At 41.1% G+C, this 26,921-nt stretch overlaps 1 protein-coding gene across 8 annotated transcripts in view; it reads right to left on the bottom strand.

Annotated features, from left to right (window-relative positions):
* Positions 1-26,921, bottom strand: part of NFATC2 (nuclear factor of activated T cells 2) — a 131,084-nt gene that overhangs the window by 87,195 nt on the left and 16,968 nt on the right. For 4 of the 8 annotated variants that reach the window (XM_038369583.2, XM_038369579.2, XM_038369581.2 and 1 more), the window contains exons 2-3: positions 19,622-20,654; positions 16,299-16,467 (exon numbers count right to left, since the gene is read on the bottom strand). In XM_038369583.2, the coding sequence (XP_038225511.1) occupies positions 16,299-16,467; positions 19,622-20,526 (1,074 nt within the window). In that variant the 5' untranslated portion in view covers positions 20,527-20,654. The remainder of the gene's footprint in view (positions 1-16,298; positions 16,468-19,621; positions 20,655-26,921) is intronic. The other 4 variants (XM_038369590.2, XM_038369586.2, XM_038369587.2 and 1 more) reach the window with 2 other exon arrangements.

The raw sequence follows: 26,921 nt of genomic DNA, 5'->3' as shown, positions 1-26,921 counted from the left end.
TTGCTGGCAACCTTCCCCTGGTATGGTAAATGTAAAGTAACACTCACAGTTCTCTGCTACATTATGATTAACATAGCACATATTTGCCATCCACATGAAGACAGGATCCTTGTCCCAGAGATCTTACAACCTACGGTCCCAATCTTGCAACCTTTACTCACATGAATGGTCCCACTGAAGTCAATGAAACTTAAGTCTCATATAGTAAGGATCACTTGTGTGAGTAAAAGAGTTACTGGATCAGGCCCAGACACAGTTTGATGCAATACATTGACAACAGTTCAGATGTAAGAAGGCCTGGTGACACTGCTAATGGAGAGATCAGTCTAGAGTGGTTTGTGGAAGAGGTGGATTTGTAGGAGTGATGTGAAGGAGCAGAGAGAATATTCCAAGCACGGGGGTGGAATGACGGATTGTGCCTCATCAAGAACGTGCGAAAGATGAAGGCTGCAATTAGGAGATTTAGCAATGTATGGACAGAAAAGGGGTATGAAAATTAAATGAGGACACAGATGGAATTGGCAATTCCATAGCGCAGACTTCCATGGACTAGACTTGCGTTTATGGATCACTCCCCAGCTATCTGAGCAAGGAGATTTAGGGTGGTATTGGAATTGCACTTAAATGTACTGAATTCAAAACCCAAGGTTTCTTAGGCTATGTACACATTACATCTTACATTGGTATAAATTGTGTCACTGAAGAGGGTGAATAAGCCACCCCCTGAATGACATAAATTCATAGATTCATAGATACTAAATTACACTGACTTAAGCGCCAGTGTTGGCAGTGCTATATCGGTGAGAGAGCTTCTCCCACCGACATACCACCTGCTGTTTGTGGGGACTGGAGCAAGTAAGGAGACAGGAGAGCTCTCTCCTGTCGAGTTAGAGCATCTGCACTAGCTACGCTGCAGCAGCACAACTGTAAGTTCTGTAGTGTAGCCCTAGCCTGAGACTTCTTGGCCAAAGAACCATAAAGTAAAGGGAGGAGGATATGAGGAAGGGGAGATTCTTCTTCAAACGATGGTCCTGATTGTATTCCACTGAGGGGTTATACGCACGCAAATATGAGGAAGTGGAGATTACTTTTTAAGTACTCTCAGCATAGGATGGGGAGTCATGAAGTCCAGAGATCTAATTCCAACTCTGCCACTGACTTGCTGCCTGGCCCTGTGTATATCACATAACCCCTCTGTGCTTCATTTTCTCTTCTGTAAAATGGGGATAATAATATTAAACCTACCACTCAGGGGTTTTTTGAGGATTAACGAATTAACACTTTGTGCAGCACTTTGTAGAGAGAAACTAGTGAACAAGAATAAACCAGTAAATTAAGGCTTTATTTTAAAAGGCATCTTTCCTCAAAGATTGGACTATAAGGAAATTTTAGTCTTAGTCTTAATCAGTATTCACCTAAGCTACACAACCCAGCCAGCTACTAGGCACTTCAGTACAATTAAGGAACAAGGGTCTGGTTTACTTCCAGGATAGTACTAACCCCTATACTATATAGATACAGAAAACAGGAGGGGATCATTGAGAGAATCATGAATTTTTTTCAGCTCTTCAAAACAAACTCTTATCTAACTCAGGGAGACAACAGAGTTTTCATTATGATTAACTACATGCTGTGCTGCCATAGTCTAAGAGGAGGGCATGGTGCTGCATTCTACTCAGGTTAAATGGGAGTTTCGTTTGAGTAACGAACGTAGGATCATCTCCCAAGGCCAAGGCATTACCCCAGCTTAATTTTTACTCTTCTTACAACAAAGCAGAAAATACAAATCTGGATTTCAGGATAGAGACTGAAAGCTGAGAATGGATTTATGACTAGAAAACCCTGACAGGGGATATTGTGGGGGGTATTATAAGGAGAGCTATTCACAATAAAACTCCCCAAACTATATACAGATTGGGCTGGAGAAAAAAAACAACTCCTTTGAGTCACATTTGCCACAAGGGAAAAGAGAAGCCAGACATTATGTGTACCTTTCCATACGCTATTTTGGGATTTTAAGATCCTATTTCTTTTAGTTTAAAAGTTTTTTTTAAAATAAAAACAACTTTGCTGTTGCATAACTCTTATAATATTAACATAGTCAGACATGGGCTGGTCTGTGACCTGAGGAAATGCAAGGCACTTTGGCAGATAAACAAATAACATCATTCAGAAAACAAGGAGACTTTTCTTGTTTGGTTTGCTACAGCAATTGGGCTTTATAAACAAAATGGAAATGTCTGGCATGATTTGACTCACCGCTTCCTAAACAAGGTTCATTCATGTATTCTACATTGCATCTGTGTATCAATATCAGTTAAAAATGATGTCTATGTTTAAGTGCATTATGATTTTTAGAAATGCACACCCATAATTTTAAATGCAAAAACTCTCTATGCATTTGCACGTACATTACCACTGTTGTCTGTATGTGTAGTAGAAGTCCAATGAGCCATTTGGCAACACAATTACCACACAAAATTGCAGTAACTGTGACCACAAATTAAGCAAGCAAATGAAAATGAAATTTTACTTCTGCAGTTCTAAACAAATGGGCCAGTACATCCTACAAATGGATGTAAACACAGATCCAAAATTCCCCAGACCTTTAAAAGGCAATTTGAAATTCAAATCTAGATCCAGATCTGCATTGGCCCTTGTTCCAATATTTGGCTGAACCAAAATCCCAGTCTGAATGCCCTTCAACTTTGGCGGGTCTGAAAATCCAAACTTATCTCTAAAGTGTTATACAATGCACTCAGAATAAAGCCCATCACTTGAGACTGAAGGGGTGAATCCTTTAACATTGCTCAGTTATTGCAACTGAAAACTGCAAGATAAACTTATAATGTACATCAGTGATGAGGTGTAAATTCCCTAGAGTCTTCCAAGTGTGCTCACATATACATATTACAGACACTTGTATTTGTGTCTATAGAGAATTTAGTCGGACCCTCTTTAAAATATATTTACTGACTTACGTTTACATTGACCACCATACAGCTTATAAACAGCAGAGATTTACCCCTTCAAAGACACCACTCATATTATATTTGTTGTGAGATGTGAGTTGTAGCCCCTTTGTACAAATGGGAAATCTGATTATTTAAGTGATTTGCTTACAGTCACACAGTGAATTAGTAACAGAGGTGGGATAAGAAAATCAGGAGCTCCTAGCTCCCATGACTATGCACAGTGCAGTAGATCACACTAAAAGAATTCTAAATGAATCTGGTATTCCAAGAATGAAGTTATAACAATTTCTGACACCATTCCACTCTCCTTGGCTTGCACTATTTATATGGCAGTATTTGTTGATGTTTTTGTCTTTTTTAATTTGTAGACTTTTAGGGCCAAATTTGTCGTGAGCTTCTGTTTTGGGCTCCTGCACATTAGAAAATTACACACCTGGCTGCCTGTTGAGTGAAGGCAAATTGTGATGAGTTTTGCACTAAGAAAAATGGAGACACCTGCAATTCTTGTAGGCACCTTTTGGGAGGCCCACAGAAAATCTGGCCCTGTGTAGTAGAAGTGCAAGTTGCATGACAGAGTGAATGTCATGGGCAATTTTTGTTTCCCCTTCATCCCAGCAGAGCTTCTCCTAGTCTGGATTTGCAGGTCTTTCTCCCCTCTGGGGGGATAAAGCTGCATCTTTAAAGTTGATCACATACATCTTTCCTGCCTAGACAATGCAAGCAACTGCCAGAAGGAAAGAATAAAATAAGCAAATGAATTCACAGGCCCTACTCATTTTGTTTGCTTGAAACTAATCAGCACTCTTGCTTATTTCAGTTCACCACAACTTGAGGGCTGGTCTGTTAAATGTTGCATATTACTTGCCATCTCCCTGTGAAAGTCATTTCAGCTTCCCTCTGAATGAGATGTGTGCCTGTGTGTGCATGTGCGTGCAGTCAGCTTTTAAAATAAAGCACTAGTGATTCAGAGAGACATTCATCAGCCTCTGGTAAAAAATGGGAAAACAGACCTGTGCTGGTTACATTCAATTAGAAGTAAATACAAAGCAGCGTGAGAAATCGCTTCCGCCTACTGCTTCCCTTTTCCTGCTGTACATGAAAAGATAAGAAAACACTTAGAAGCTCTCTCCTAGGTTTACAAGGAGTGGCATAGGATTTCAGCTTCCAGCTCCCTCTAGCTCAAATTGGAGCTGCATGCCTGCTAAATTCCCTACTCCCCTTTAGACATAGAGAGGGGTTTCCACGTGAAACCAATGGCTCTCAACGTTTTTAACATTATGAACTATTTCCCAGTCCAAATTCTTCATCTTCCCTGTGTCTATTAAAATACTCAGCTACATGAAAAGTAACATTAGGACACTACTGAGGAGACAGGGTGAAGATATACTTGTTTAGCGACCTCCTGCTTGCTTCACATTTTCCATCTTGGCTGTTGAATTCATCTCCTGTGAGGAAGAATTTTACATTTGGTATCTAAGCACCTACTAATCATTAATTCTCTTAGACTGCAGTGTTTCCAAGGATGTCTGCAGACCTTTATTCACAAATGTTCTAACCTGAAATGAAAGCCTCATTTTCTTGTCCCATGGTGACCAGGGTATCAATAGCTGTCACTAAGCACAAAGGCCTCATCCAGCCACTGTACAATATAGCAGTCGGTATGCTTGTTTTAGTTAAAGCAATAAAGGGGAAACTTGTCACATGTTTTTGTTCAATGTAATGTAGTCAGGACGTTCCAAGAGAACACGAGCCAGAGGAACTCGCTTCCCTTTTTGCTACTTACAGAAGCAGCCTAAAAAGGCCTCAGATGATTATCATTTGAACATCTGATTCTGCTAAATGGTGAATTTTTATTATGCTCATTTTTTATGTTTTTTATTTTGATGATATTTTATTAACATTCCAGGGACCTGAATCTCATTTACTCTAATGTCCCCCTAATGAGATTCAGGCCCCAAGAGTTTGGGATTTCTGTTCCCTAAAAAGACAGAACTGGGTTAGGCTAGAGCTTTGGAGAAGAGGAGACAAGAGCAAGTCATGGTTAGAGCACGTGATAGAGCATGAGACCTATAGGTTCTAGTCCTGACTCTTTTGTTGCTGACTTACTCTGAGACCTTGGGCAAGGCCCTATGTCTTTCTGTGCCTCCATTTCCTCTCCATTGTGTACATAAACTATCTTGAGACAGTGGTGTCAAGGTATGTTGAACACCTCTAAAGAACGGTGCTATAGAAGCACAGTGTACATTAACTACATACTGAAATGTGGCACCAATGCACTTCTGTATAGTTATATTTCATACTTACATGGGGCCATTGGTACTGTTTAGGAGGGAAAAATGCTTTTTAGGAGGGAAAAATGCTTTTTGCTATTGCTAGCATGTGATTCTCTCCTTTTTCAAGCACTGGTGAAGTTAAAACAATCTTCTCAAGCAGATCATATAGTGTCTGGTTACCATTGAACAAAACAAACAAGACAGATAACTGTAGGAGGTTGATCAACACAAATGGACTTTTTAAAGGGAAAGTTACTGAGGAAGAGACTAAAATGGAACAGGGTATATGATTCCTATATAAAGAGCCATATGTAGCAGCTGGTTATGGGTTTGCAGGTGTATTAATAGGTGATATATATGGGTATTGTTTTACAGTGATGGATAAGATTTATTATACTTGTGTGGAAATGTGAATTTACTTAATGTTAAGAAGGATAAATTGAATAGTTTAAGGCAGTGGTTCCCAAACTTGTTCTGCCGCTTGTGTAGGGAAAGCCCCTGGTGGGCCAGGCCGGTTTGTTTACCGGCCGCGTCTGCAGGTTCAGCCAATCGCGGCTTCCAGTGGCCACGGTTCGCTGCTTCAGGCCAATGGGGGCTGCTGGAAGCAGCGGCCAGTACGTCCGTCGGCCCGCGCCGCTTCCAGCAGCTCCCATTGGCCTGGAGCAATGAGCAGCAATCGGCCAAACCTGCGGACGCGGCAGGTAAACAAACTGGCCTGGCCCGCCAGGGGCTTTCCCTGAACAAGTGGGGGAACAAGTTTGGAAAGCACTGATTTACGGGATTCTATTTTCTGTTCATGTATGTTAATGACAAAAATAAAAAGTTTAAACAACAACATACGCATCCTCTATGTCTCAAGAGAAACACAAAGGGTCTAATTCACCACTGGAGAAAAACACAGTAAGCAGGTATAAATATACAGCACATGAAAAGATGGGAGTTGCCGTACCAAGTGGGGGGTCAGTGCTAACGAGGCCAATTCAGTTAGGGTGGATGTGGCCCATTCCCAACAGAATATCTGTTGGTATTCACCCCTTCTTGTCTTCTGTTGGGAATGGGCCACATCCACTCTAACTGAATTGGCCTCGTTAGCACTGACCCCCCACTTGGTACGGCAACTCCCATCTTTTCATGTGCTATATATTTACACCTGCTTACTGTGTTTTTCACTCCATGCATCTGATGAAGTGGGTTATAGCCCATGAAAGCTTACGCCCAAATAAATTTGTTAGTCTCTAAAGTGCCACAAGGATTCCTCGTTGTTTTTAATGATGCTTCAGATTCCAAATCCAATATACATTCTCCAGAATAGTTACTTGGTTTATAACTGTTTATACAGCTCCCAGAGACTCGGCTGTGTATTTTGACGTAGCACAGTGCGTGAGAGTAACAAACAGAGTGGAAATGGGGTGAGGAAGGATGTAAATTGCAGTGATAAAATCTCAGAGTTACTCAGCTTTGCTACATGCACATCACAGTAATTCAGTTACATTTTATCCCCCCCCCCCCCCAAAAAAAAAAATTAACACATGCATTGCAGGTGACAGAAGCAGCAGGGGGCTTCACGAAATGAGAACCAAGATTTCTTGGAAAAGTGTGATGAAATGCTTATGCCACTAAATTCACTAATAACACGAGAAACTCAGCAAAAACTCCACTGTGCAGACCTCCATTCCCCACCTCCCAATGGTTTCACCCAGTACCTGCTACAAAACATAGTAGCACTGCTGAGCCCTCAAGCCATCCTTTCCATAGTCGTTTGGGTGAGCACTGTCTGACTTTCAAAAGGGCCCAGACACATAGTGCCTATTCATTTCAATAAGATTTAGGCACCAAACACACTTAATCTGTCTGTTTCCCATCTGTTAAATGGAATAATAGTATTTTCCAATGATTGTGAGATGCTCAGATACTACATTAATAAATACACACAATTACCTAACACAGATGGATTTTAAAACTAGAAGGGACCATTATGATGATCTAGTTTGACCTTCTGCATAACCTGGAGCAAAGAACCTAATCCAGTAATTTCTATTCAAACCCATCATTTTTGTTTGAGCTAGAGCTTATCAATTAAAATGTTATCCAGTCTCAATGTAAAGCCTTCAAGTGATGGAGCATCCATGTCTCTAGGGGAATTGTTCCAGTCGTTAATTACCCTCAGTTATTAAAAGAAGCACAGATTGCTGGATAAACCGGCACGTCTCCTCTTCCTTCAATTTTGTCTTATTATCAGGGGTTATACCTGACATTCCCTATTAACCAGTCTGGTTTCAGATGTCCATATAAACCAGTTGCAGGTTCCTCTAGGTTTACATGAACTACATTTGATTTATCTAGTAATTTCATTTTCTCTTTAGCTCCGGTGAATCTTTAGACTGTTACTTCCTCAAAGTAGGGAAATGTTAAGTGTTTGGCAAACTTCTAATGATACAGCTCCATGTAACTGTAAGGACAACTGACTGATCTGCCCTAATATTTGGCAAGGTTCTTTTAAAGAGAATTTTTCAAAATTAGCCCAAAATATAGGCCCCTATTTTCAGAACTGCATAGCTATCACTGCAATTTGCACACATAATTGAGGTAGATCTACCCACAAAACTATCAGTTTAGTGTCTACTTGGTCATTTACATGCACAATTATCATAGTTGCACAAACTACCCTAGTAATTTTGCACTTAAATTAGGCATGAAATGTATGTTCAGTTTGACATGTGCTGTTCTGAATATCTGGGTCATAATCTTTACAAGAAAGTCTGAGAAGAGGATTGGAGTGTGAACAAGGTTATTGCTTGCTAGGAAGAGGAAGTAGGTGGGTTGGACACAGCAGGAGTCTGCTTCACTGAGTTCAACGCAGTCTGTACAGACAAAATGCTAAGCAAGGAGCAAACACACAAAACTTGATTCTGGAACCTGTACGACATTTCAAACAGTACCACCCTGGAGCTACAGCACTGCAGCTTCGCTGTTAGAATGCTTCAATGTAGACACTACCTATGCTGAGAGAAGGGTTTCTCCCAAGAAGAGGCAGTAGGTAGGTCAATGGAAGAATTCTTCCGCTGACCTAGCACTGTCTCTATTGGGGGTTAAGGCTGATATAACCACATTGCTCAGGAATGTGGGTTTTTCACACCCCTGAGAAATGTAACCATACTGATGTAAGTTCTTAGTGTAGACGAGGCCTTAGTGGCACTTACCCAACTAGTCTCATTTAAATCAATATAAAAGTAGTAAGAGAGCTCTCCTGACAACAAAATAAAACCACCCCTAATGAGGGGCGGTAGCTTCGTCACCGGGAGAGCATCTCCCACTGACAAAACGCTGTCATTAAAACAAAAAAGCTTTTTGTTGTTAAAACTTTTGTCGTTCAAGGGGATGTTTTTTTCACACTCCGAGCAGCAAAAATTTTAACCACAAAAGTGCAGTGTAGACATAACCTTAGTCCCACTCAGTGTGTGTTTGGGTTGCAGTATCAAACCCATAATCTCGTGTTATGTTTGCATCTGATGGTCTGGTTTTAGTAATAACCCAAAAAGTACTAGCTGAACATTAAATGTTACATATATGTAAAAGTCAGAGCCCTACAGGGAAGTCTGAGCTAGAAAACAATGTCCTCTTTGACTTGAAACCACAAGAGAACACCCACAGAAGAATGCTTGATTCAAAGAGGAAAGCAAAAAGTAAGTCTGTTATTATAAAACAAACTCCTCTGTGTTTCATTAACAGCTGGAAAGTTGTAGCTTCTTTGACTTAATTAAAAAAGCAAGAGTCACAATGATCACAAAAGAGTTAAAAACAGGGGGTAGGAGAGAGGAAAATTTGGTGAGCTCGGTTGATTGAATGAGTCCCTTTTAAACGTCACTTTTCTCTCTTTGAATACAGGAGAAGATCTCCATATCAGCATGCAGCACACTACAGACTAGCCGAGGTAACGTCAAATATTGCATTTCTCTCATGCCGTTCATCTCAGGATCTGATACTTTGCAGACATTAAGGCATGGTCTACACTTGAAAGTTGTACCAGTATGTTGGTTAGAGGTGTGATTTTTTACCACTATCATTATACTGGTACAAGCCTGGTGTGGAAGCAGTTATACTAGTATAAAGGTGCCTTATAGCTTATACCTTTCCTGTATGGCAAGAGTTGCACCTTAAAGAAGCACCTTTACGCTGATATAACTGTATCCATACTGGGGTGGGTGGGGATAGGCTACTGTTTTAGATACACTAGTACAAATTTCTACGACAGAAAAGGCCTCATCCTCATGGCACTCAAGCAAAGTAGGTCATATTATTATAGTCATTGTATGGATGGGTGTATACTGAGGCCCAGAGTGGTGAAGTCATTTGCCTGAGGACACACAGGCCTGGTCTACACTGTGGGGGGAATCAATCTAAGATATGCAACTTCAGCTACAAGAATAGCGTAGCTGAAGTCGACGTATCTTAGATCGACTTAGAATCACTTACTTCGCGTCTTTGCGGTGCGGGATCAATGGCCGCTGCTCCCCTGTCGACTCCGCTTCCGCCTCTCGCCGTGGTGGAGTTCCGGAGTCGATGGCAGAGCGATCGGGGATTGATTTATCGTGTCTACACTAGACAAGATGATCGATCTATTGGGGATCGATTACTACCCGCCGATCCGGTGGGTAGTGTAGACATGGCCACAGTGAGTCCGTGGCAGATCCAGGAAGAGAACACAGGACTCCTGCCTATCTCCCAGTAATTCGCTGTAAGCCCTGCGATTTTCAAAGGTGCCTAAATTACTAGTGCTCTTAAATCACTTAGGTGCTTTTGAAAATCCCACTCTAAGACCACACTCAGTTGACCAGATCAACTTAGACTGGCCGGGGGGGGGGGCACGAAACTAGACTTTGATGAAAAGTCATGGCTGAATAACAGAGAATAATCACTTTCTCTTTAACAGTGAGAGAGACATGCACAATGACACCACACTTTTCATCCAAAAACATCCCAATCCTTTGCAAAGGTACGTAAGCAGTAGGTTGGGGGAGGAGTTCGTTGAAATAGGACCAAAGAGCTATAAGATGCCAGGGTTGTGAAAGTTCCTTTTAAATAGTTATTGCTTACAAATCCTTTGAGTTGAGAGGCTCTATATAAATGAGAGATTTACAGCTGGAATCCACCATATGTAGGTAATAACAATAACTAATTGCATGAATTCAGCTTACAGTTCTTCTGCAAGGAAATAATGCCAATGGGTGAGGAACATTATTTTGGTGAAAATACAATTCTGAGACGTAACTCAAGTTTTTGTGTTAAAAACCAAATGTAGATTCCTTACTATTACTTTTCTTTAAAAATTTCCCCAAGTTTGATCTTAAATTGTACATGCCTTATACTGTTCCTGCTGTGCTATCCACATGCATAATCCTCAATGAAAGAGTTATGGTAGATGTATTACTCCCCACTCTTTAAAGCTATTATTTCCAGCATGCTTTAGAGCGTGGGCCAGATTGTCATATAAGTCAGATGCAAAGTTTGCTTGTCTAATTTGGACACATGTAAACAGAGTAACTGTGCATCACTAATTAACCACATGCAAGCACAATTATCCAAATTATATGTGCAATCTTTGCACAAATTAACTGCAACATAACATGCCTAACTTGGTTAAAAATTTGTCTTTTTGCCCATTACTAAAAGGCAGTCACCTCTGGGGAAGAGCAAGGTGCCTGTTTACCCGCTCACAGAAACATTACACAACTGTTTAGGATATCGTATTGAGTCAAAAAGTAAAACTGTTTCAACTTTTCAAATAAATTCATCCTTCTGCAAAGCCAATTCGGCACAAAGCCAAGGGGCTGCTTAAACTCTATCTAAGTCCTCAAAATAGGACTTAATGGGACTGAGGTTGTCCATAGGCTCTTGGGCTGGTCCAAGGTGAATTTCACCTTAATTTAGCTTCTAATTTTTGAACCGAAGAGGTATTTCCTGCGCAAAACATTCTTAATCAAACATATACGACCTCTTTACTGCATACAAAGAAAATCTCTTTGCCTGGGTTCACCTCCCTTTTTTTTCCCCCTGACTCAGTTTTCATACATACAAATATAGGATTTCAACAGTTTCCTGTGGGTGCTAGGAAAAAAAAAAAAAAAAGATGCCCAGCTAGCAGTACTAACACACCAATCCTACTGCACACCCAGTTCCCTCAGGCAACTCTGAATTAAGCAATGTCAGTACTTCAACATTGTTAGCCACTCAGGTGGGGGTGGAAGTTTTCAGAGGAGCTTGAACAGATCAAGGTTCATGTCTTGATCCCTGTGTGATGCTTGGGCAAGTCATTTATGTCTGTTTTAACCTCATTTCCCAATCTGTAAAATGGGGGTAATAATATTTCCACTCTCTCTGCCACCTTTTCTCTGTCTTGTCTATTTATACTGTAAGCTCTTCATGGCAGGGACTATCTCTTACTTTGTGTCTGGCTGGCATCTAGCATAACCAGAGGCCTGATCTTGGATGGGGTCTCTAGACTGGGGCTACGTAATGTAAAATATTATCCTCCCCCACCCCATTTCTTGGCCTTCCAATGCCAGTAAGCCTGATGGGAGCTTACAAGAAGGAAACTGAAGGTGTCCGCAACTTCTTCCTTGCATTACCAGTGACCATGCCAAACCAGTAAGAATATAGTGTCATGTTAGCACCATTTGTTTTTTCCTGACACATAGGCTCCTGTTGCTGTTGTCAGAGATCTAACACAATGTAAAACACAAAAGCAAATGTCCCAGATCAGTGGTTTTCAACCTGTGGTCCGCAGACCCCTGGGGGTCTGCAGTCTATGTCTAAGATTTCCAAAGGGGTCTGCACCTCCTTTCGAAATTTTGTAGGGGTCTGCAAATGAAAAAAGGTTGAAAACCACTTCCCTAGTTCAATATGGCTTGTCCTATCAGTGGCTCTAGCCTTAACAAGCAGATCATTGTTCCGCCACTCTTGGGAGCAGGGCAGTGGTGCAGGCTCCCCGGTGCAGCACTCCAAACTTTCCGAGCTGAACACATGCAGAAGAGGAAGCAGCCTCAGAATGATCAACCGCAAGATAAAGCTGAAAGGATATGAGATCTGCCGGCTCATAGCTTCCGAGCACCCAAAAACAGCAGCTTGCATGCAAAGCACAGATTTAAGGGGGAAAAAATGCAGGCCAACACCATGCCGTAAAAATTAATCAATATAATCAATATAATGAAGGAAATTTTTCTCCTTACAAAGAATTTGTGGGATAATGCAGGCACACACATGATCTCTCTCAACCTATGTCAGAAGAATTTTTAAAAGAGGGATTATTTCAGAGAGAGGGTGGAATCAGCTTCCATAGACATTAACGGTGGGATCTAATAGGATGAATGGGACAAATTCATCCCTCCTGTAACTCTGTTGAAGACAATGGAGTTCCTACAGGAGGGGTGAGTTTGGCACATTGTAGATAAGCACCATTTGGACAGCAATAACGAGAACTATACAGGATCCGACTTAGAAAAGCTAGTACAGGGAGGTGCTAGCGAAAACCTTCCAAGGAAACCCAACAACATGTTTTATGATCTGTCAAACATAGGTGGTTGTGAGTTTGTAGTTTCAAGTTATCTGACTGCTGGACAGCTGCAACCCCATCAACACTGTGCAAGCAGCATCGGCTTCCTATTTTGAGTCTTAAAAGGAAAAGAACTTGCTGAACATTAATTTTCATTAGTTAATAGACCATTCCCAGCCAGTTGCTAAAAGGCTCCTGTACATTTCAGCAATACAGTCTCTACTACTTATAATCATAACAACCACTACCACCACTCCCCTGTTTTCTTTCTTTCACTTCTGTACAAATTAAACTAAAAAGGAGTGAATACAAAAGTTGAAATGTACTGAGGGGAAGAAATAAAAATCAGCGCCAAGCAAATTTTATTACCTAAAAGCTTTGGATTTTACTAGCCTGCTCTGGTTTCAGATGTCATAAACCATACAGGTGTAACTGTCATATTGCTGTGCACCCATATGAACCTTATTATGTTAGACTGAACTGAAATCCAGTGAATATTTCCAAGTTTATAATAAATCCTCATAAAGAAACTGTCCATATTTTCCCCATATACATGCACATCTGTTCAGAAGCACATCTGTTTAGGAGAGTATAACATTCATCTTTTGAATTTACAGTTCAGTAACCTTAAGTCTGACTGTAAAATTATGATAAAACTAGGAATATCTGTTCCTGTCTCCACCAGGAAATGTAAATCCCTCCTTGACTGCTATAGATTAGAGGAAAGAAGTGAAGCACTGTTATTTTCCCCCACCTCTAGCCCTTCATGTCATAAGAATCTCCTTCATTGTGATAAACATCCCACTGGTGGGCATTATCTTGGGAAGGTAAATGATATTCATTCCTTATGTTGCTTACAAGTTGGTAAGTGCTGATTGGTCATTTATGTCACAGAGCCATAAAATTTCATACATACTGTCCTGGGTCATGAATTTGTCAGCTTCATAAACTAAGCGATCACAAATGTTTAAATCAACAGACTGAGGTACACCAAAAACATGATTGCTGTTTATTGCCCTAAACCCCTTGCTCGCACTCCTTACACATAAGCACAGTCCAGATGAAATAAATAAGGACTACTCACGTAAGGGCCAAGGTCTCGATCCTGCAAGATGCTGAGCACTCTGGCCTGATCCAGGAAAACACTTATGAATGTGCTTAAATTCAAGCACATGCTTAGACCCACTAAAGTCAGTGGGATTGTTCATATGCTTAAAGTGTTTTGCTGGATCAAGCTAGAAGATTTAGTACCTTACAGTTCAAGCCCCGAATACAAGAGGAAAGTTTGAACGATGTTAATGTTTGTATCTGTGATTGATATACTTGTATCGTTTCCACATACTACTGTAGCTTCTAGGAACACCAATCAAAAATTGTCCTTACTTCCTGAACAATATTAGTTGAAACCAGGGGGAACTAAGAAAGATGATAACTTAAAAGATTGCCATGTCCCACAGGAATACTGCTCAGTTACTCAGCCAACCTTTTATACAAGATTTTTAATGGTGAAAGTAACAACGCTCCACCTTACAATGATATTAAATTTCATAAAATTATGTCTTAGTTCATCTATCTTTGTGCTAGACAAGGGGCCAAACTCTGCTCATTTAGACCAGTATAAATGTGAAGTTCTTCCATTGATTTCAATGCATTTACAACAGTGTAACTCAGAGCAGAATTTGTGTCTGATCATTGATGTTTGGGTCAGACTCCAATGTACATGAACCATAAATTGTATAAAAAAAATCCCACTGTTTCTGTGATTACATCATCCCAATTCACAAGAAGTCCTGCCCTAAACTCACTTACCCTTTCTCTACAGACTAATGCACCCAATAAACATGTCTTCTCTCTATTTACAACTTTATAGCAGGCGATCAAACTTCTCCTTGAAATCAGTCCCAGCACTATGTACTTAAATGGTCCCCCTGTCCCTGTATCACACCCCAACTGTTGCTGGTGTATGTATTTCCTATTGGGGTCATATATCCAGGAAAAGGAAAAAAGGAATTGTTACAACAGATGACAACTGGAACTGCTTGCAAAGTATTAAATAAAGACATGATTCAGCATCTGCTCAGTGAATTACATATATCCCAGGCAAAACATTAAAATGCATATGCTGAGGGATTAAACTAGGGAGAAATGAATTTGTCCGGGCTAATTTCAAACCTACTGCTCAACTGATAGTAGGGTTTGCTATCCACCTAGGAGAGATTTTGTAAAAGGGAGACGGAGACAGAAGAAAATTCAACAGAAGAAAATAGGGTGACACAGCTGAAAAGAGAGAGAAGCAAAGGGAAAAGCAAACAGAGAGATTATGAAAAAAAATGAAAAAGCAAGAGAAAAATTCTAAAAAGTAATGGAAAAAGGAAGCCTAGTATGTATAGTGCCATATACAAGACACCCGCCTGTTAGTCAAGCTTTTTTGGGGGGCGGGGGATCTTGCAACCCCTCTATATAGCACAGACTTCTCTTTAGGTAGAAAAACATGAGGCCAGCTTCTCCTCCCATTTGCATGAATGAGACTCAAGGAGTTATAATGATGTAAGCGAGAGGTTTTAAAAGTCTTTTAATCACAGATCAGGGCAGGGAAGAGTTTACATTACAGGGCAAAAAAGATTTGGGAACTCAAACTAGTTTGGAAAATTAATTTAAAAAAATAGTTTTAAGTGGTTTGCAAAACCTCAACCGTCACCCCCAGAGGATCATCCAGTTCTGTCTTAAATTAACTCACATGAGTTATGGGGAGTGTATTATTAACTCTTTGGAAACTGTAGCTGAATCTACACACTGCCCCAATCCAACTCTCATTAAAGTGAAAGGGAGTGGTTGCTGTCTGTTCTTTCACTGTATTTGAAGCTGGATGAGCCCTTAGCATTTATTATCTGGCATAAAAAGACTCTGCGGGTTAGATGCATTCAGAAGTATGCTTGGTACCCTCTAGTTGGCAGGAATGTAATCTGTATAGCCCAAGTAATCCAGTGAGAGAGAAAGGCAAAGTGGTTCAGAGACATTGAGATCTGCTGTGAACATTCACTGGAAACCCCAGCGTGAACCCAACCTTGAACTGATTTTTGAGATTGAAAAATGGGGTTGGTATTTATTTCACAAAATAATAACTATCACAAAAGGCCTGAGATGAAACAAAAAGAGCCTGTTTTGAGAGTTGGAACTGGCTCAGTTGAAGTAGGAATTGTTGGACATCTCATGACAGAGAGAGAGAGAGGAGAGTTCTAATGTGATTTCTAATCCAGAAAAGTTGGCATAAACTTTGGCCTCTGAGGTTTTCACAAACAAATCTCCAAACTTTTTGAAGTTCACCATTGCTCAACTTCAGAGACTTCACACATGGTGGTGAGTGCAAACATGTTGCTGCTTTGCATTTATGTTTGCAAATGTCCCCCCATAGGGCTATCTCCATAAAAAATGAATTAACACGCTTCCCTACCCCCCACTCCCCAACCATCTGCACATTTCATTAATTCTAAAATCTCTTACCTGGACCACAGGATGGCCCCCCGTTGGTGCTTTGACTGCCCCTCGACTCCCCTCTGTCTCATAGTGTGCCCGATGGTGAGGTTTTGGCTGCACTTCAATGCGCAATTCATAAGAACCAGACTGATTGGAGAGTGGCCACTCTAGAGGTGGGAGGGATGCAACAGGTACGCTGGACAGGAAAAGATCAGGCAGTTTGAAAAACTCTATGAGATGTAGATGTGATGCTGGCAACTTAACCAACTAACCCATAACAACTTAACTCTGAAACTTAAGAGGCATTGCAGTTGCAATCAGGACAATTCACTTGTGTGTGAATATCAAAGAGAGGTAACAGAGTAGCAGCCATGTTAGTCTGTATTCGCAAAAAGAAAAGGAGTACTTGTGGCACCTTAGAGACTAACAAATTTATCTGAGCATAAGCTTTCGTGAGCTACAGCTCACTTCATCGGATACATCGATGAATGCATCCGATGAAGTGAGCTGTAGCTCACGAAAGCTTATGCTCAAATAAATTTGTTAGTCTCTAAGGTGCCACAAGTACTCCTTTTCTTTTTTCTTAAAGAGAGGTAAGTAGATCAGCAATCACTAACCCATTCATCTTTAGTAAAAGGAATCAAGGGAGATACTTAAATGTATTTGACTGTATACCTACATCCTGTAGAAGTTTCCAATGTAACCAAATTAGCTTGTAGATGCTAAGTCCCTTTCATGTCTTAATTGCCTTTACATTGTGTATGCAAATGTGTTCAATCAACATTAAGATCAAAGATGTGAGACACTGCATAAAACTAATAATATTACATGTATTGTCTTCATCTTATCTAGCCCTGTAATAATGAATGACAGGCAGTTGCCTTATGTAAATCAGTGTAACTGGGTTACCTATGTATGCTTAAGAAATAGAATGTTAATTTCCAAGAGATGGGTCAGTGTGTACTCAACAAAGAAGAATCCGCAGTCACATGCTGCACTCATCACACTTGACAGCCTGTTTCAGTTATAAAAGAGAAAGCTCAGGCCTGATCCTGCCATATCTAGTCTGCTGAATTTTTAAACACGGAAAGTTTAAGCCGGGGGACTGAGATCTCCAAGTAGTTACTTGGAATACCCTGGAAAATGCATGGAAAGGCTCTCACAGACTCTACATCTAAGCTGCCTTTTGGGATCTAACCTTTAGGGATGATTCCTGAGAGACTTGCGTACATGCCAGCAGATTCACCATCACGGTTACAACTCTGATCTAAGGACTGTGTAATCATTTGTAATGTATATGATCCTTTTCACCATTTAATAACTCTCTTCTTTTCTTTTTATTATTAATAAATCTTTAGTTAATTTACTGAGGGTTGGCTGACAACATGATATTTGGGTTAGATCTAAAATATCTATTGACCTGGGGGTAAGTGTCTGATCCTTTGGGAATGGTAGAACCTCATGTATGGTGAATTGGGTTTTCAGTAAACCTCTCATCATAAAGGCAGTTGTCTGGATGGTGAACTGGGGGCTCGAATGCCTAATGGGGACTATGTTTTGGCTTCTTGTTAACCAGTGTCATACTACAGAAGCTCATTTTGTTACTGGTCTGGTAAATCTAATCATAGAATAAACCACCAGTTTTGGGGGGGTGTCTCCCCTGTTTCTTGCAGTCTGCCCTGAGTGTGGCACTTTCAGTTGTAGCACCGGTCACAGTAGGCACTCATAAAAGTACTTGTAAACACTTCCCCTCCCTAGGGCTAAAGTGCTGTGGGTGAACTCCTGGCTCCACTAAAGTCATTGGGAATTTTTCCATTAACTTCAATGAGGTCAGGACTTTACCTTATATCCTTAATTACAAATGCCACCAAAATCCAGGATTAGCAAATCTTTCTGTAAATCACACTCCAAACAGAGACACGGTAGCTTACTAATAAAATAGTTTAATGGCAAGTGTGCACTTATATCTGATCTTTGCCATGCACCTTAGATTTTGATCATTCACTGTGAAATAATGACAGGTTTCAGAGTAGCAGCCGTGTTAGTCTGTATCTGCAAAAAAACAGGAGTACTTTTGGCACCTTAGAGACTAACAAATTTATTAGAGCATAAGCTTCGGTAGGAGAACACTTCAACCTCTCTGGCCACTCAGTAAAAGATTTAAAGGTGGCAATTTTGCAACAGAAAAGCTTCAAAAACAGACTAATGAGAAACTGCTGAGCTTGAATTAATATGCAAACTAGATACCATTAACTTGGGTTTGAATAGAGACTGGGAGTGGCTGGGTCATTACACATATTGAATCTATTTCCCTAAGTTATGTATCCTCATACCTCTTGTCAACTGTCTAAATGGGCCATCTTAATTATCACTACAAAAGTTTTTTTTCTCCTGCTGATAATAGCTCATCTTAACTAATTAGCCTCTCACAGTTTGTATGGCAACTTCCATCTTCTTATTATATGTTCCATTCTATGCACCCGATGAAGTGGGCTGTAGCCCCCGAAAGCTTATGCTCAAATAAATTTGTTAGTCTCTAAGGTGCCACAAGTTCTCCCGTTCTTTTTGTGAAATAATAAATCTCCACTTACTTAACAGTTGTGTAAACTGTGTTTTTTTTTGTTTATATAAAAAGTGATGTATAATATACATGAAAACAAGGATAATAATGCACAAAAAACAATAAAATGCTAACATTTCTTACCAGATACTGCATTTCCCTGTTATTAAAGTACAGGAGAATCTAAAATTACAAAATTACAGTAAGAGAAAATATGTTCAGTGCTGGCAATGGATCTTAACCAACGATTACCTCACTGAGATAAACTTCAGCAAAGGCTCCTCTGATCAGGCAACCCATAGAATTTAATGTCCTCTATATTTTTGCAGTGATTGGTGGTTACTAGAGGATAATGTGTTAAATCACACAGGGTCCAAGACTGTGGGATGCCGAGTCGCTTCAGTTCCCACTGGAATCACATCAGTGAGACTTGAGAGCATTCGGTACCACAAAGGATTGAATCCATAATTTCCAAATACATTGCCTCATACTGAGGCACCAGTCCTACAGCATGATCTGAGGCAAAGGAACCTCACACAAGGACCAACACTGTGAATCATACTGCAGGATTGGGGGCCTTATATTATAAGCTTCTTGGAAGGGAAACAGTATTCGTCTTTGAAGCATGCCAGTGGCGCTAAATAAATTACATACAGTGCTTCCACTGGTAAAGTCGATCTGTTTATACAACTCTTTACAGTAATGCAGCGTAGCTGTGAAGAATTTGATGAGAGTCAAGGAATAAACCTAGCAAGTGAAAAATACAAAAAATGTGAAAAGTTCAACATACCTGCAGATGGGTATTGCAGGCACCAGCTGCTTTGGCCAAGACGGAGGTACTAACAAAATGGATTCAGGTGCTGAGTTTCTCCTGTCTTCCTGATCACAAGGCCCAAGGTAATCAACGGTCTGAAAGACGTGACATGGAATGCTGTTTTTGTGCGAAGGCACTGATGGGGGATCAGGGCTGGTTTTCCAAATTTTCATGGGAACGCCACAGGGAGGATCCGTGCTAAGGTTGTTCATAGCATCCATGAGACTAGAAGAGCTGGGCAACTGGGTGTAAGTGAGCAAAGAGCTGTCTTCTCTCAAAGGGATGTGAGGAGAAGCTTGTGGAGAAGGGGTTCTTGACTGTCGTGGAGAAGTGGAAGGCGGCTGAGTATTGCAGAGCTCAGTGCAAGAGTACCTCCGTTTTGCACCTGGCGATGAAGACCTTGAGTTGGGACGGGGTGATGGTGAATGTGGTCCCAAGCAGGTATCCTCCGTGATGCTTGTTCGTGGTGACATTATTGGTGAGGTTCTAGGGGAATAATGAGTATGGATGTTTTGAAACTGTGGACAAAGGTCATCACTAGGACCATTATTTGGTGAAACACATGGTGATGTGTAAGGAGAGAAATTTGTCTCTGAAATGAAACTTGCAGATGAGCCGCTACTAGCTGGGCTCAAACACAGTGGTTCTCTGTAGCCCTCAAAGCCAGGGACAGGCAGTGTAAACCTTGGGCTAGCGGTGGCTGAGTTGGACTGATGTTCTACCAAAAGATCTGTGTCTCTGCTGCGGAAGGGAACCCCTGAATGAATCAGTTCATGGGATGGAGTGATCTCAATCCTAGGGCTCAAAGCAGAGGCCCCAGACTTTACAGGGTCCAAGTTGCATTTTGACCCTATGCTATCTGGCTGTCCATATCTGCCCATGTGATCTGCAGAAAGACTAGGAAATGCCAGGGGGCTGTATGGCTTGAGGCCATAGTCCAAGACATCATCATGAGGGTATGTAACTCCAGTGGGTGGGCTGTTGGTTTTATGTGAAGGAGTCGATTCTTCTGGAAAAAGAAGGGTCTCTTTAAGACTATAGATATTACTACAGAATCTGAGCAATCATGGATTAAAAAATGCATATTGATAAAATGGATGTGATCTGGTATTAGGTGAATAGTACGTTGTTGGTTTTTTGGTATTTTTTACTGCAGTTAGTGCGTGTGAAAGGTACTGGATTAACAGCTCGGGAAGCTTAAATCCTCAGAACAGGCACAGGATGGACAGTGACACTGCAAACTTCTCCACACTGTCCTGCCAATCTACTGCTACCTGAACCCTGACATGGGGTCACCTGTGGGGGTGAGACAGTAGGTCAGTTTCCATGCCTCTTTAATCTTTGGCCTCTCTGCTGACACTGCCAACAGGGTACAAATTACTGCCAATTGTGGTGATGTGATTTTTGTATATTTTTATCTGCCAGGAGCTGGACTGAGACCTAACATGTCACAAAAACAGATCCCAAAGGGACTGAATAAAACTAAAAGACAAAAAAGTGTTTTTCCATTTTCTTATATGGCAAAGTCTAGGTCAAATATGCTTCATGAAAACAAAGTTCAACATAAATATATAAATTACCAATTAATTCTGTGTTTGCAGTGTGGTTGTAGCCTTGTTGGTCCCAGGATATGAGCGAGACAAGGTAGGTGAGCTAATATCTTATTTGTGGAAGAGACAAGTTTTTGAGCTTCACAGAGCTCTTCTTCAGGCCTGGAAAATGTAACCAGAGTGTCACAGTGTTAACATCTGTACCTTTGAGAACAAGGACTGATCTATCAATCCACATTTAACCTGACACTAAAAATCATGGTCTCAACAGAGACAAAAAGAAAATGAGTACTTGTGGCACCTTAGAGACTAACAAATTTATTAGAGCATAAGCTTTCGTGAGCTACAGCTCACTTCATCGGATGCATTTGGTGGAAAAAACAGAGGGGAGATTTATACACACACACACACACACACACACACACACACACACACACACACAGAGAGAACATGAAACAATGGGTTTATCATACACACTGTAAGGAGAGTGATCTTAAGTGATCACTCTCCTTACAGTGTGTATGATAAACCCATTGTTTCATGTTCTCTCTGTGTGTGTGTGTGTGTGTGTGTGTGTGTGTGTGTGTGTGTGTGTGTGTGTGTGTGTGTGTGTGTGTGTGTGTGTGTGTGTGTGTATATATAAATATCTCCCCTCTGTTTTTTCCACCAAATGCATCAGATGAAGTGAGCTGTAGCTCACAAAAGCATATGCTCTAATAAATTTGTTAGTCTCTAAGGTGCCACAAGTACTCCTTTTCTTTTTGCGAATACAGACTAACAGGGCTGCTACTCTGAAACCTGTCAACAGAGACACTGGCTTTATGGCTCATTACAACAATTTGTAACCTACTAAGCCTCTTTTGTCCTTGACTGCAGAAGTGTTAATTGCCCACTTCATTTTCAGTGGTTTATTGCAACCATATACTTAACAATCTGGCCCACCTTGTATTTATCTCTGGTTACCTTTTCCAGGCCAGAAGAACTCTGTGGAGCTCAAAAGCTTGTCCCTTCTACCAGCAGAAAGTCCAATAAAAAGATACTGTCTCACATAGCTTGTGTCGCCCAATAATTCTGTGTGACAGCTTATTTGGCTTCATATTTCCTCAACAAAGCATGCAATAAGTCCCAAACAAGTGAGCACGAGTAATCAGAAAACATACTGTACAGTTAGTATTTACAAATTAAATATGTACAAGGAAGCCAACCTATTTCTTATTCAGGATAATTATTTCTTGATTTCAAGTCAAAGAGCATTTTGTCTGAATAAGGAGTACATGGTTCGGCAGAAGACGTCAAGGCTCAATCCTAGAATCTTTGCTTATGCATGTAGGGTTGCAGGCCAAAGCCTATAATTATCTAAGAATTTAGATTTTTTTCAAATAGAGTGGGATGCCAGGGGCTGCAAGCCACAGACCCCACTCAACTGCCTTTGAAGTCAATAGAAAAACTCCCATTGATATCAATGGGCCTGATTCTGATTTCACACAGGGGTTCACCAGTCCACTGCCATCAGCTTCAGTGGAATTACTCCTGAATAGCATCTGTCAGTGAGAGCAGAATCATGCCCAGTGAGAGCAGCACTCGACCCCCAGACTTAATGAACACACATATGTTAGCTGCACTGCTGATACAGTTTCACCAAAATGACACCTGAAAGGTATTTTTTACTGAACAGAATTATAGAAAATATAATAATAATTTTCACATTTGTCTTTAAATGATAAGAGGCATGGAATATTTTTGAGGATTTTGATTAATTTGGCATTCAGTAGTCAGAATTACACTGTAATTATGGATTAATTCACTCTCTGAATTCACTCTGGGGCCAGCTGTACATATTGCAGACGAACAGCCCATCATCTAAATAACTCTTCCACCTTATTCTCCTAGTCATTCCCAAACAGCACTCCACACAAAAGACCAGCATTACATGTATAACGCGGGAGTGCCAATTGTGCATCTTACAAAAGTACTGTATGTTTTTCCATGAAATGTTTGCTCACGCTCTCACGTACACAATTACATTTTATTTCAGGGGATTTTTCACATCCTTTAGTATTTCTTTTTTCCCAATACAATGGCAGTTTTGCTTTGAAAGCATGCAGGAATTCAAAAGTTGGCTCCCCTGTTTCAAATCCATCTTTACTTATAAAGGTAAACTCATTATTCCCCCACTTTCCCAGATCACTTTCCAAGTGAAAAAAAATTATAAAATACTCTGAGTTCCTGGTAAAATGACTCTTTCTAATTTGCTACAAAAATATGACTCACCTCACAAAACCCCCAAAATACCAAAACCCACTAATTTTGACTAGTTCTCCTTTTTTGTTCTGCACATTTTGCACAGCCTCTGGGATGCTGCATTTAAACAGAAATTCTGTGTGTTTTTTCTCCCTTATCTTTTATGCCTCAAAAAAGCCTCCCAAATGTTTATTTGACAGAGCCACAGAAGGCTCTCAGAGTCCCACTTGCAGATTTCTTCAGGCTCCTGTTAGCAGCTGCCTTATTTCATCACAGTAAAAGGCTGCTTATAGGGATAACAAATTAGAAGTAACTAAATCTTGAGCCAGATTCATTTTGGCATTATAGATCTCAAATATCAAATCTTGGTATCCATGGAAACTGACTGTCATTCAGATCACCCAAGTTCTGTGGCACCTAACCCGAGACTGATCCTACACATCATTTAATACAAGAGAAACTCATCCCACACCACTACTGTACAAGACAACATGCCCCTTCTCATTCATGCACAATGTCCCTTCCTTTGATTTCAGAGGAATTACTCCTGATTTACATTGGTGTAAGTGAGAGCAAAATCAGCCCCCCAGCTAGAGCAGAACTGATCTCAACACTATAGGAACTTAAACTTCTACATTGTCTCAGTAGTCATGGGACCGTTCTCTAGGCTGATCAATTTCACACCAAGGAACAGTAAAATGATTGCATGTTTCAGTTCCCAGATCAACTATGGTCCCTACCATACATAGCAATGTGATATGGGCACATAGACAGACAGATGATGAGATAGCACAACGTGGAAGCATTACAATTCCTGGCCCCAGATCCTTAGCTACATTTGTTAAGTGATGCAATTTTTCAGGAGTGTGTGTGTGTGTGCGCGCACGCGCGCGTGTGCATGCGTGCGTGCATGGAGGGTAAGAAGAAAGAAAAGAAATTGTCCTATATATGGAATTTTCGAAGGTGCTGCTGCTAACAGACCTCACTCCTTCACATGTTTTTAAAATGAGCTGCAGAGATCTAGTAAAGACAAATTTTAATTCACACACAAATAAATGTTGAACTATTAATACAATAAAATTATTGTGATTAGCATCATTCTAAGATCACTTTGCTTATTATTAACATAACAAAATACTTCAACAGTCACTTTCACTACAGGGTCAAGCAGGGGAATTCGCATTCCTGCTATTATTCACAGCAACAAACAAAAACACGAACCTAGACTCATATAGCACTTTTCATCCTCAGACATTCCAAAGATCTTTACAGACTATATAGACAGAGATCACTCACCCACCACGAAAACATGGCAGCAACACTACACACAATGAAAATTAAAACCATCTGCATAAGTTATCAATAGAGCAGGCAGCATCACTGGAATCTGATCAAGGCACTAAGCAGAACATCTCTGAACATCGCCTTGAAAAAAAAAAAATGCCTGAGGATCTTCACTGACCAAAAAAAATGGCCAAGGCCTCAGTATTACCTCTCATGCAAAAGAGAGCACCTCCAGCAAACAGTGAATTCCCTAGAACCACTCTGGTATATTGGCTCAGTTCTGCTTCAGAGGGAAGGCTGCCATGCACTGAATCAACATAACTTCCTGCAGTACCTAGGTTTTTCTTGGAGTTCTCCCATCCAAATCCCAACTCTGCTGAGTTTAGGAGATGCAATGAAATCACTGTCTGAAGTGGTATGGCTATAACGCATGTGTTTGTGACATCACAGTCTGTCACCATAGAAATGATTGTGATGTTACAAATACAGCATTGTGACTTTGCTGCAGGAAGAAAGAAGAGAAGGCTGGTGCAAAGCAGCAATTCCTGCTTTAAATTTAAACCACTCTTTCATTTAGGGCCCAATTTGGTTCCCATTGAAATCGGGGAGTTTTGCCTTTTAACTTCAGTGGAAGCAGGATAGGGCCCCTAATTAGCAGACACATAGCTGTCAGTAGTCCCTGTCTGGCTAGCACAGTTGCTGGGTTTTGGACCCTGTTCCAGGAAGGAATAAGCTCAGCCAACATCCCAGCTCCCCTGCTTGAGCACCACAGGAGTTTGTTTTTGTAAACAATGTCAGCCTCCTGCCTTTGAGAGGGGAAGTAAGGTTGTTTCTCCACAGGCAGGGCAAGCCAATTGAGGGCTCTGCCCGGCTGCTTTCCCTCTGCATTCACAGGCACCAGCAAAAGTGCAGAGCAGCCCAAACACAGGGAGTGCCTGGGGGAGGATTCAGCCAGATGGCCCCAAACAGTGGCTGCACTACCCTGGCCCCCTCCCTTCCAGGTGATGATAGAACCATAGCAAATGCATAGCTTGGCCAGCAAGACTAGGGGGCGGAGGGCAGAAATTCTCCCTGGGGCTGACCATCCACTTTTTTACAGCTTCACTGTAGGGGCTTGTGCAGTGGAGCGAGGGGGGTAATCAGTTGTGCTGTGGGGACAAAGATGCATCAGTGGTGCTGGGTGAACACGAAAAATAAACTGAAATGGAGCAGGGGGGACAAATGGCAGGACCTCAGGTCGGAGAGAAACAGGAGCATCTTGGGGTGAGAGAAAGAGACAGGGAGAAGCCGCATACTACTGCTCCCCCATTGAAGATGTTGGGGGAATGGCCCTAGTGCTCTTCCCCTGAAAGCAGCAAAGGGGATCAGTCTCCTTCCTTGCAAGCAGATAATGACAGGAACAATGAGCCTGTTGGGAAAGGTTAGGGGGAATTTTTTGGGCGGTGGGGTTTTGAGTCTTCTTGTGAGGTCCTCCCTAGGTTCAGACAGGCATCCACACTTCTGTCTGCCTAGCCAAACCCCACAGCTTTAAAGCTATGTCTGTTTCACCCATCTATGGCATCCTAAAACCTTGACTGCAAGCTCTCTGAGTAAAGGCTGTCTTCTCTGGTGCTTGGCTCTACAGTGCCTGTCACAACTGGGGTTCCTAGGTGCTACCATAATATAAAAAATAAGATATAGATATATTACACTTACTTCCAAATGCATCAGAAAGCTCATACAACCACCTGGTGATTGGAGACTCCTCGCCCCCTATACACACACACCCTAGCTTACATGAAGAAGAATTGTCACTCGAGTTTATTTTTAAGAACACATAAAACTAAGCCACACAGAAGAAAGGTAAGTGGGTTTAAGGACCAAACTCTGTGTTCCAAAACTCTCCTGACTTTGACGGGCAGTTAAAGTGCATAAGGAAGGAAAGCTGCCTCAGGCTCCTGTATATTCAAGATTTCCACAGCATGAAAGTTTCTCGTATTTTGTATCACTTGCAACTTCAAAGCTGCTTAGACTGCCAAATGTGATCTGGCCAATTAGCATGAATTTAGAGACAACAGCACAACCATGATGGATTTGTGAAAAATCATCTAAGAAAAGCTAAAGATAGCACCATCCAGGATGCAGGAATCAAGAGAATTCAAAGTAATGGGCTGATTTGGATCTCATACCAGTTTTGTAACAGTGCAACTCCCTTGATTTTA

The sequence above is a fragment of the Dermochelys coriacea genome, chromosome 13 (genome assembly GCF_009764565.3).
Source record: "Dermochelys coriacea isolate rDerCor1 chromosome 13, rDerCor1.pri.v4, whole genome shotgun sequence".
NCBI classification, from domain to species: Eukaryota; Metazoa; Chordata; order Testudines; family Dermochelyidae; genus Dermochelys; species Dermochelys coriacea.
Note: the sequence above shows the minus strand (reverse complement) of the source record. Positions and strands in the feature narration are given on the sequence as shown.